The sequence below is a fragment of the Mustela nivalis genome, assembly GCF_964662115.1.
Source record: "Mustela nivalis genome assembly, chromosome: 17".
In the NCBI taxonomy this organism is placed as follows: Eukaryota; Metazoa; Chordata; class Mammalia; order Carnivora; family Mustelidae; genus Mustela; species Mustela nivalis.
The window spans coordinates 58,158,464-58,169,744 of NC_139036.1; the positions used below are offsets into that span (position 1 = coordinate 58,158,464).

The following is an 11,281-nucleotide window of genomic DNA, read 5'->3' on the forward strand; positions in this document are numbered from 1 at the left end:
CTTCACACCCCTGACGCGTCCAATGTTGGTTCTGTGTGAGGAGCGACGTGAGGACTGGATTAGGCCTAATTGTTTCTCCAGACTTGGTAGCCATAGAACTAAACTTACGTTCAGCTTTTTTTTTTTTTTTTAAAGAATATATATATATATATATATATATATATATATATATAAGATTTTATTTATCCACTTGACAGACAGAGATCACAAGTAGGCAGAGAGGCAGGCAGAGAGAGAGGAGGAAGCAAGGCTCCCTGCTGAGCACAGAGCCCGATGTGGGGCTCGATCCCAGGACCCTGGGATCAGACCCAAGCCGAAGGCAGAGGCTTTAATCCACTGAGCCACAGAGGTGCCCCTAAAGAATATTTATTTACTTATTTTTTTGAGAGGGAGGCAGAGAAAGTGAGAGAACATGAGAGGGGGGAGGAGCCGGATGTGGGACTCGATCCCTGCACCCGGGATCCTGATCTGAGCCAAAGGCAGACGCTCCACCGACTGAGCCCCCCAGGCACCCTCACTTCCAGCTCTTTAGAGCCCTCTTGGGGGCGCCCGGCAGGCTCCGACGGTGGAGCGTGCGACTCTTGGTCTCAGGGTTCTGAGTTCGAGTCCCCAGCTGGGTGCGGAAATGACTTAAAAATAAAATGTTTAAAAAAAAAACACAAAGGGGCGCCTGGGTGGCTCAGTGGGTTAAGCCGCTGCCTTCGGCTCAGGTCATGATCTCAGGGTCCTGGGATCGAGTCCCGCATCGGGCTCTCTGCTCAGCAAGGAGCCTGCTTCCTTCTCTCTCTCTCTCTGCCTGCCTCTCAGTGTACTTGTAATTTCTCTCTGTCAAATAAATAAATAAAATCTTAAAAAAAAAAAAACAAAACACAAAAACTCTCTTTAGAAATGCTTAGGGACTGGCTGTTGCAGGCAGGAAGGCGGAGGTGGTCGGGAGCCCCAGGGCCAGCTGGGCAGCTGCCTGCAGGCGGTGAGACTGTGCCGAGTGTTGAAATATTGCAGGATCAAATTGCAGTGCTCGGAGCCCGGCGTCCCTGCACACCTTCCCTGCTGGCCGAGAGCGCCCTCGCATGGCCCGCGTCCCCGGGGCAGGGCCGAGGGTGGGGGGTGACCCTGCTGCCGGTGCACATGGCGGGCAGCCCCGGCCCCGCCGTCAGCATTCCGGGCCCGCATTCACGCAGCACAAACGCGCAGCCTAATGGCCAACAGGCTGTCTTCCGAGAACAAGTGATTTATTTTATTGCCTCATTTTTAAACACTCCAGCGTGCCTCCCAAGAAGCTGCTTGGTTTGGGAAGTCACAAGAGAGGAAGCCAGCTGCACGCGGGGAACGCTTCTCGGCCCTCCTGTGCCCGGACGCCAGCCGGCCCCGCTGCGGACGGGCATCGGGGCGCCGGCTCTGGCTCCCAGCGCGCGTCGGAACGAGGCACCCAGGTTGTCGTTAGGAGAAAAGGCGGACTGTCGCTCTCTCTGCCTCTGGAAGCACCCAGTGGACGCGGCTCCGTTTCAGGAGCGTCGCAGGGGCCGCCTGCAGGGACCCCAGCCCGTCTCCAGGTAGCCGGCGGCCGCCGCCGTGAAGGAGATGCACAAACCGAAGCAGGGCGCGGGGCCTCCGTCACCGACGCTCCGGGGATCCCTGAATGGGACGTTCTGGCCTCGCGGCCGTCAGCCCTGACCAGCTCTCTGCTCTTCCCAGAGCAGGGAAAGCTCCTGAGAGGTGTCCCCCGACTCTCTGGAAGGACCATGGAGAAAGGACAGTGGACCTTCTCCACTCCCCCAGTTTGCATCCAGCCCAATAAGGCATGTCCGTCCGTCGTCCCCATAGCCCAGTCTGGACCTGGCATGGGCGGGGCTTTGTCTGCTCCGGGGTCACCCGATGTCTGCGCTGTGGATGTCCTGGGCGGGACAGTCCCCTGCTGTGCGAGCCGCCCGGTGCACTGCGGGGTGTCCGGGGGTCTCCCTGGCCTCTCCCCTCTAGATGCCACGGGCATCCCCTCCTTGGACAGCCGACTCTGGTGCTAGATGTTGCTCGTCCTCTGGGTGGGTAAAACCGTCCCTGGTGAGAATCACAGTTCTAATCCAACACTCTGACGACTGGGAGGAAGAAGCTGAGGCCCAGAGTTTAAGATGTTTGCTCAAAGTAACACAGCAAGTCCGTGGTGGTGGAACGGGGGTTTGACCTCTTGCCCTGGGCTCCTGGTTGGTGCTTGGTCCATCGCAAACGCAGTGGCAGACGTGATGAGCGCGTCTTTAGCAAACGGTGTAATGGGAGTTCATCTAGGGTCCGGCTCTGCCCTGGAAATCGCGGAGATCATGAATGAACCTCGCTGGTGGTGCAGAGAGCCGAGAGCGTTTGAATGCGGGGCCCTGACCCAGACCCGCTCCCGCCCGATCCTGCGCAGAGAACACAGCCTTCCTACCCGCAACAGGCAGCTTGGAGGGATGTTAACTCTCAAAGGGGCAAACATCATTTTGTTTTCAGCCAGTCTCCTGCCTCCCTTGGGATGCCACCTGACAGAGCCACCTGGCGGGGCAGTGGGTGTCTTGTCTCTGTCCCAGCACCTCCGAGAGCCCCGGGCTCTGCGGCGTGGGACCTGGCCCTTGACTGCAGCCTTCCTGCACCACCGGCCACACGTCCACCAACCGAGAGACAGATGGCCCCGCTGTGGCCCATTTTCCTGCCGGGAGCCAGCGAAACCCGGGGTCCCGGTCCTCAGCCCTGGGGAGGCTCCCAGACCTCTGCACCTCGAGAGGGTTGGTCTCCAGGTGAAATGAGCTCACATGCATCGGGCCTGGCCTATCTGTGGGAAGGTTCTAGAACTATTAGCCGCGATGAGGAGGCAGATAATGATAGTGACGACAGGCTGACTCGAGGCCTCACAGTCGCACACTCAGAGGTGATCACAACCAGCCCGAAACCTCCAGAGCTCTCGACTGCAGCTGGGACCCAGCCCGGCCCGCTGCAGTCGTGGGCTCTCCGCTGTGCCGCGCTGTCCTGCACATGCTCTCCCAGCGGATGGAGACGGGTCTGGTGTCCGAGGGAAGACACCCAGTGAGAACGGGCAGCCGGCCCTACAGCTGCGGCCTGGATGCGCCCCAGGAGGGGAAAGGGACCCCAAACCTGGGGCTCCTCCCAGCAAGGAGCGCAGGCTACCTCGGGGGGTCACCCGATGTTTGAGAGAGAAGCTAACGAGCGCAGCCACCGTGTAGAGGTCGGCACCCTCTGACGTCTGTCTCTGAATTACGTTAGATGGGGAACAGCCTGTGAACTTGGCCCTCAGACTCAGCACTACCCCCTGGAGACATGACCTTGACTGGGGATCTTGCGGTAGCCCCCGCCTTTCCGAAGGGCCGCTTCGGGCTCGTGCACGGTCCAGCATTTCTGGGCCTTCTGGTGGACGCACGGCCCTAACACAGACACCCGCGACCCTTCTGTCCTTATGTCTGGTTTCAGGGATGGCTGTCGTGGGGATAAGTCACCATGCCTGCTCTGTGGACAAGGACTGCCTTGCAGCCACAGCAGGGTGGCCTGGGAGAACCCACTGACCGGCCAGCCCGCTGCATTTGCCGCCATCACCAGGAACCTCCCCATGCAAGGCTCCTCCCGACCCTCCAGACCTTTGGGAACCGACTGAGAGGCTCTTCGACAGAAACCGCTCAGGAGGCAGCCCACGGTGTATGGCACTGTGCTCCAGAAGATTCCGCCTGCCTCAAAGGACAGCTTCCTTCCAGAAACAGAACAAACTCACTGCAGGGGAGTTGGGGCACAGGCCTGGTCTGTAGGGGCATGTGATTCAAGGATTGCCCTGACCTGGGCCAGAAGCCTCGGCAGGTGGACGGCTGCCTGGCCTTCCAGCAGGTGCAGCAAAGGGATGAAGAAAGCCAAGGTCTTGGGGTGAGGAGCTGTTTCTCGAGGACAGCGGCCTCCCCACGGTTCCAGAATCCTCTGGGCCGGTGTAAGGCCTGGGTCACCCTGGGCAGCTTCTCTGGTGGGACATGTGCATCTGAGAGAGTGAAAGGCCCCCCCCAGGGCCTCAAGGGCTCTGTCCTCAGATGAGCGCCCATGTGCCGTTTCCAACACAGCCACTCCCCTTCCCCCTGGGTAAGAGCCACAAAGTTCTCTTTACTGCTGCCGCTGTGCGTTTATCCTGGGTCCTGCGTCCTCCGGGTGATCTGTACTTGGTTTTTATTAAGTTTGAGAACCATTATGTGAGATCTCAAACACAAGGAAAAGCACGGAGTAACATTCTGAACGCCCCCGTGTCCGCACCTGTGTTTATCAGACACTAACGCTCTGACGCGCTTGCTTCATTCTGGAAAAATCGAAATCATTTTAAAATAAATTACTGTCTTTGTGACATTTCCATCTAAAGTATCTGAATATACATATCTCCAGAACAAAGACATTTTTCTTCTTCAGATAAGGCCATTATCACAACCAACAAAATCCACCATAATTCCTTGAGGTCACTTAACGCCTGGTCTGTATTCAGGTCTGTCCATCACCCCCAAATGTCCTCACAGCTGGCTGTTCAAACCAGGACCCTATAAAGGACAGTGCCCGGCCCTTGATCAAGTGTCTCATGTCACTTGTCATCCAGAGCAAGACCCACCCCACCTTGGGTTTTTAATGACATGGACCTCGGAAGAGACTGGGCCCGGTGACTTGCAGAGTGTCCCCCTTTGGGGTTTGTCCGATCCTTTCTGCTTACCGTCCCTTACTTTGTCCCTGATGTTGCTGGGAATAGGGTGTTAGATCTGAATGAGGCATGAGTAGAAGACCTTTGGCGGGAATGTCTTATGGCTGACCTGTCATACGTGAATGATGTTCTGTCAACTTGGTTCTTTAAAAGCAACTTCAGGCCTTTGCGTCCCTGGGGATTTGACTTAATCAGAGCAGTGAGAATGGATGGTGATGGGGCCAATCGGCGGGCTGCTCGGGCCGGGCCCCCGGGACCCCCAGCCTAGGCTTCTGCCGCCAGCTCTCACCAAGTTGGACTGAAGCTCGTGGTCTCCACCAGCAGGAGGACACTAGAGGGACAGATTGGCCTGGCAGGAAGGACACGGGGTGGGGGGGGTAGGGAGAGCAAAGGCCAGTCGGGAGGCGCTGGGAGGTGACTCACCGTGTGACACTGGTGCCCGTAGGGTAGCTTGCTGCAGGACATAGAAAAGAAAAGCCCAGAAACAGCGCGTTTGGGTGGTGCCTGCAGAAAGGCCAGTGCCTGGGAACGGGAGGGCTCCCAGCTGAGCAGTGCACACCCTGTCCCCCAAGGTGGCATGAGATGGTGTGTGTGGCGGGGACAGATGAGCCGCCAGGAGTTGCCGCTTCCCTGGGCCTACTGGAGCCCTGAAGTGTAGGCTGCGGACTGCTGGCACCAGGGGGCCCCCCAGGGCTGGTCGTCATTCTGCCCGGCACACCCTCGGGACCTACGGCATTTGGGGCGGCTCATGAATGAATGCCTCTCGGGGTCCCGTGTGGTCCTGCAGGCCAGGCTGCTTGTAGGCGTCATTGTCGGGGCCAGAAAGGGAGGGGAGGTGGTGGTGAGGGCACCTGTGGTCCCAGGAGCCCAGAGACCGCACTGCCCAGCTGTGCAGGGCAGAGAGCCTCCCGACCTCCAGCGCGACTCATGAGCAGGGCGCAGCGGATGGTCTACGGCCCAGGCGGGACGGGAGGGCGGCCGGGGGCGCCTCACCCATTGCTCCTGTCCGTGGAGGGCAGGATTGCAGCCCCCAAGCAGAACCGGGCTGGAAGGGCTCTTCCAGGGTGTCTAACTCGGTCCCAAGCTCCCCTCTCCAGCGGCCCTCACTCGGTCGGAGAGCCCTGGTCTTAGAAAGCTGCTCGCAGACGTCCAGCTCTCGCCTGCCCCTGTGCCTGGTGCAGGAGCCAGCCATAGGGCACTTGCATACCCAGAAACCTCGCTTGCCACCCCAGGCTTCCCTGGTGCCACCACCAGTATGTGCATGCACGTGTGCACATATGCACGTGTCTGTATGCATGTGTGTAGCGTGTGCGCACATGCACACGTGTGTGTACGTGTGTAGTGTGTGCATGTGCACGTGTATATGTACGTGTGTGGTGTGTACAGGTGCACATGTGTCTGTATGCATGTGTGTGTGCATGTGCACGTGTATATGTACGTGTGTAGTGTGTGCAGGTGCACATGTGTCTGTATGCATGTGTGTGTGTGCGCATGTGCACATGTGCACGTGTATATGTACGTGTGTGGTGTGTGCAGGTGCACATGTGTCTGTATGCGTGTGTGTGTGTGCATGTGCACGTGTATGTGTACGTGTGTGGTGTGTGCAGGTGCACATGTGTCTGTATGCATGTGTGTGTGTGTGCATGTGCACATGTGCACGTGTATATGTACGTGTGTGGTGTGTGCAGGTGCACATGTGTCTGTATGCATGTGTGTGTGTGTGCATGTGCACATGTGCACGTGTATATGTACGTGTGTAGTGTGTGCAGGTGCACATGTGTCTGTATGCATGTGTGTGTGCGCATGTGCACATGTGCACGTGTATATGTACGTGTGTGGTGTGTGCAGGTGCACATGTGTCTGTATGCGTGTGTGTGTGTGCATGTGCACGTGTATGTGTACGTGTGTGGTGTGTGCAGGTGCACATGTGTCTGTATGCATGTGTGTGTGTGTGTGTGTGCATGTGCACGTGTATATGTACGTGTGTGGTGTGTGCAGGTGCACATGTGTCTGTATGCATGTGTGTGTGTGTGTGTGTGTGTGCACATATGCACGTGCGTCTGTGCACGTGTGGGCCTGTGTGTCCCCACCCCCTGTCTCTGCCTCCTCTTGAAGGTCTCAGCTCCGCCCTCCGGAGGAGCCCGACCAAGTTCCCATGGGCCACAGCGCCACCTGCTGGAACGCACGCGGTCGGCCATCCAGACCTGGCCCGAGGAGGGAGGGCTGTCCAGACCTGGTCCGTCCCCACCCCCGCCCCCCGCCCCGACCCACGGTGGGGGTGGTTTGTCTTGTGACATCCTGGGAATCCGTGAGAAAAGACAGAGGCCTGGAGTCCTGGGCAGCATGCATAGGCATCCAACCCCCAGAGTTGGGCTTGGATGTTCAGTGGACGCTCAGAAATGTTCAGTGGGACGCTCCCTCCAGGACTGATCTTCCCAAGCCTCATTCCACCAAGTAGGGGGTCACTGCCCGGCAGTCCTCCTGCAGGCGCCCAGGGCTGTTCCTTCCCCAGCTTAAAGATGGGAGACTGAGGCCCAGAGAAGTTGCCACCAGTAGGTAGAGGACCTGAGATTCTGGCCCAGGTTAGTTGGCTCCAGTCCCCTATGGCTCTCTCTGCTTTGCCTAACCTGAGGACCGTTACTTAGAGGCCACCTCCTCCAGGAAGCCTTCTCTGACCCCTCCACATTCGGGTGGGTGCTCCTGCTCTGTGCTCAGCCAGCAACCTGTATTCCCCATTTTAGTTGCTTACGCCAGGTTGCTTACCTGGACCAGATTGACCTTCCCCCCGACCTCCACCCCCAGTTTGTGAGCTCCTTGTCACTTGTATCTTGTTTGCCTGCCTAGTGTAATGACCCAAACCTTTAACTGCATAACTTTGAGTTAATTATGAGGGTCTGAGAGCTATGAAGAAGGGTTGAGGTCAGAGGATGTACCAAAAGCCTTTTTCTTACTGTGTTTCCCTGGACTCTTCAAGAAGTGCTCCTCCTGGGAAGATGCTGGGTCAGGCTCTGAGTAGCACAGTGGCAGGACCCACGTCCGCTGTGCTCACAGATGGTGGCCAGAAGCCTTGTCTGTCAGCTTGGGGGCAGCCCTGGAAGCTGGTCGCATGTCCCTTGTAGCAAGGCCACTGACTTGTCACCCGGCGCTTCCCATCCCCAGCCCTCCCCCACCCTCTTCCTAAACCATGTGGGACCAGCTGCACCATGGCCCTCTGAGGTGGCCCCCACTGACGCCCCCAGGTGCCGGAATCCCAGGGATCGGCCGCACGCCTGGGCTCCTGCGCCGCTCCCAGGTCGGATCCTGCCCTTCTGCTCCCAGAGGCCAGAGCTCCCCATCGGACTCAGGCTCCAGCACCTCGCCAGGGCTCTGGACAGACCCACTGTGCTCTTTCAGCCCAGAACTTACCTTGTATTATGGCCAAGAGAATGACTTCCTTACTGCGGTAGGACGGCTCAGCCGATGGCCTCGGCTGAATGACATCAGCCTCCTCCACTCAGTGTGTGGGGGCAGAGTCCCAAGGTGTCCTGACTCCCAGCCCTGCCGTGCCGTCACCTGCTCCTGGTTGTGCTGCCAAGTGCCAGTCTAGACATGGCTCCAACAGGTTAGCAGGTGCCCTCGGGGGCCCCAGGGAGCTCACCTTGAAATGGGGAGATTATCATGGTGGGCCACACCTAAGCACAGAACGCTTTCCCATCTGGGGTTCCATAGCTCAGAAAGCAATTGATGGAGTGAAAGCAGCCTGTGGAAGGGGAGGAAGTATTTGCAAACACCGCCACCTCAGGGTTGAGCCCAAACTCCATCAAGGTCTCAGAAGGCCCCTCCTGCCTGGCCCCCCACCGACTGTGCCCTCATGGGCCACATTCTTCTTCCTCTCAGCACACTGGGAGGAACCCCCCCCCCCGCCCAAGCACAGAGTGCCCTCACCCCAGTGAGGCTCTCCCCTCGGCTGCCAGGACTCAGGTCACTGTTGCCTCCTCCAGGAAGCCTTCCTTGGTTCCCGAGTCTGGATTCGATGCTGCCGGTGCTCTCCTGGCTTCCTGTCATTATCCCCCATGGAAGCCCCCGACGTCACTGCACGTGTGGTCTTTGTGTCTCTGTTTCTGTGTCCATCTGGGCCGGAAGCCCCTGGGGTAGGGAGGCCGTCACCATGGTCGTCTCAGCACCCTGTGCTGCGTCTGCCCGCGTCTCTACTTGACCTGAGGCCTCCTCCTTCCGGCTCGCGTGCAGTGCCCCCTGGACGCCGGCACGGACGCCTCGGCCCGCCGTGTATTTATTTTCACTCGGCTCCGTGCTTACATTTCCTTCAAGACTTCCTCTTTGAGCCTGGATTATCTAGAAGCGTGTGTGGTGTTGTTTCATTTCCAAGCGTTTAGAGATTTTCCTCGTGTCTGTGTGTTGTTCATTTTCCAGTTGGACACTGTGACGGTCAGAGAATGTGTCCGGCGTGAGTTCCGTGGTAAAGAACGTGTTGAGGTTTCTTTGGTGGCTCAGGACCTGCAGGTCTTGGAGAATGTTCCCTGGGCACTTGATCACCATGTGTCTTCTCCTGGGGCTCCTGCGGGGCTCCGTCGCTCCGCGTCTGCCTTCGGCTCAGGTCATGATCTCGGGGTCCTGGGATGGAGCCCCGCATCGGACCCGCTGCTCCGTGGGGAGCCTGCGTCTCCCTCCCTCTCTGCCCCTGCTCGTGCGCTCTTTCTCTCTCTCCATCTCAAATAAGTAAATAAAATCTTTTTTAAAAATTTGTCTTCTCCTGTTGGGTGGAGTCTCCCAGGTCTGTAGGTGGGACCCCGGGACGGATGGAGCCGTCAGATCCCCCTCGGCCTGGCCAGCATTCAGTGGGTTCGCCCCATCGGTCGCAGACTGGGACGGGGGCGGGAGTCCCCGCATGTGCCCGTGGGCCCGTTGGTGCGTTCAGCCCCGCTCGCCGCGGTCCGTGAGCTGCGAGGCTGCACTGCTTGGCGCACGCAGGGGCATCGGAAGGATGACTGTGTCTCTGTCCATTCGTCTTTCTGTCGTCATGTGACGTCCCTGTTGGTCTCTGGTAATTTTGTCGGCTCTGAAGCCGACTTTATTTCATATGAATACAGCCACGCGTGCTTTAAAAGAATCGTGGGCACGGCGCGTCTTTTTCCCACTCTTACCTCTGGTCTCCAGGCTCACCCGGCTTGAAGAGCGGCTGCGAGCGGCGTCTGGCTGGTCCCGCGTTTTCCCTCTGGTCCACGGCCTCTGCCTTTCGTGAGTGGGTCGAGACCGCGCCCCCGTTTAAGGCTTAGCGCCACCGTTAGAGGGTCTGAGGGGTTTTTGCTGTGTTTTCTGGGCATCAGGGTCTCCTTCCTTCGCTTCTCTTTCGTTGCCCACCCGAGGCAATATTTTAGGACCCCGTGTTGGGGTTTTATGGTGTTTCTGAGGTTCCGTGTGCGTTTCCGCACACACGTGGGCATGCCCTCTTCACGGCGAACCGCCCAGGGCCGACACGGGTGCGTCAGCATTTCGGGTGGAAACTTACGCAGCTGCACCCGTGGGGGCCGTGACCCTCCCCTCCTCAGTGTCGGAGTCCGGGCCGGCCCGAACCTCCCACACATCCGCTCCGGAAGCCTCCCGAGGACGGACGACTGTCGTCCCGAAGCGCGTTTCTGCTCTTTGAATCATCCCCGATTCCTTCCTGAGGCTCAAGATACCTTCTTTTATTATTTCCTTCTGCTGGAAGAACTTCCTCTAAGCCATTCTCCGTGGATATGCCTGCTCGCCAGAATTCCTCTGGTCTCCTCCGTCACAGGATGTCTTTTCCCCCCGTCGCTCCTGAAGGGGACTTGGGCCAGACTGAAGGCGGATGGCTCGCGGCTCTGGTTCCTGCAGCACCTCTGTGGGCCGCGCTCCCAGCACCGGGGCTGATTCACAGCCAGGGCCGGGCGGGGACCCAGGGCCGCCCGCCTGCCCGCCCCAGGCCGCTCGGTGGGAGGGGACCAGAGAGCACCCCTGGGCCCGTGCTTCTGGTGGGGCGCCTTCCCTGGGCTCTGGGTGTCTCTGGGTGAGTAAGGGGAGCCCTTGCCTGGCCAAATATGGTTGGGGTTGTGCCCGGCATGCCTGCCGTTTTAGGGGCCTCTCCCTGGGCCCAGGACAAAATGAGCCTACGTGCGGCCTTCTGTTGCTGGGTTGGGGCTTGGGAAGCACGTGTCTGGGTCTGGGGTGCGGCGCAGGCAGGAGGTCCTACGGCGCCTGGCGGCTCGTTGTTCCTGATCGGTCTCGGGCTCCCAGCCGCCTCAGCTTCCCCTTCTGCCCTTGTGGGTTGCCTCTGGTGTCACCCCTAGGGCACGTAGGGTCCTTAGCAGAGAGTGGGGAAGAGACACGTCCACATCCTCTTTTCCAGACTCGAAGTCCCTCGATACGAAGACTGAGTGACAGAGGGTCTGTTGGGAGGAAGCGGTGACCACAGGCCCCTGGGAACAGCAGGGTGAGTGCCTCACGCCAGAGTCACGAGGTCCGGGCTGGACGGCAGGTCAGCCAGCTCCCGTCACAGCCGCGCAGCCGGGGAGCTCAGGAGTGGCCGTCCCCACGGCGTCCAGCGGGACCGCCGCGCATCTG

The 11,281-nt window shown here is 59.0% G+C and overlaps 1 protein-coding gene across 3 annotated transcripts in view; it reads left to right on the forward strand.

Annotated features, from left to right (window-relative positions):
• SEC14L1 (SEC14 like lipid binding 1) overlaps positions 1-11,109 on the forward strand; it is a 74,116-nt gene extending 63,007 nt beyond the window's left edge. For all 3 annotated transcript variants that reach the window (XM_082705350.1, XM_082705353.1, XM_082705351.1), the window contains one exon: positions 11,067-11,109. In XM_082705350.1, coding sequence (XP_082561476.1) covers positions 11,067-11,094 — 28 coding nt within the window. In that variant the 3' untranslated portion in view covers positions 11,095-11,109. The remainder of the gene's footprint in view (positions 1-11,066) is intronic.
• The last annotated feature ends 172 nt before the right edge of the window (positions 11,110-11,281 follow it).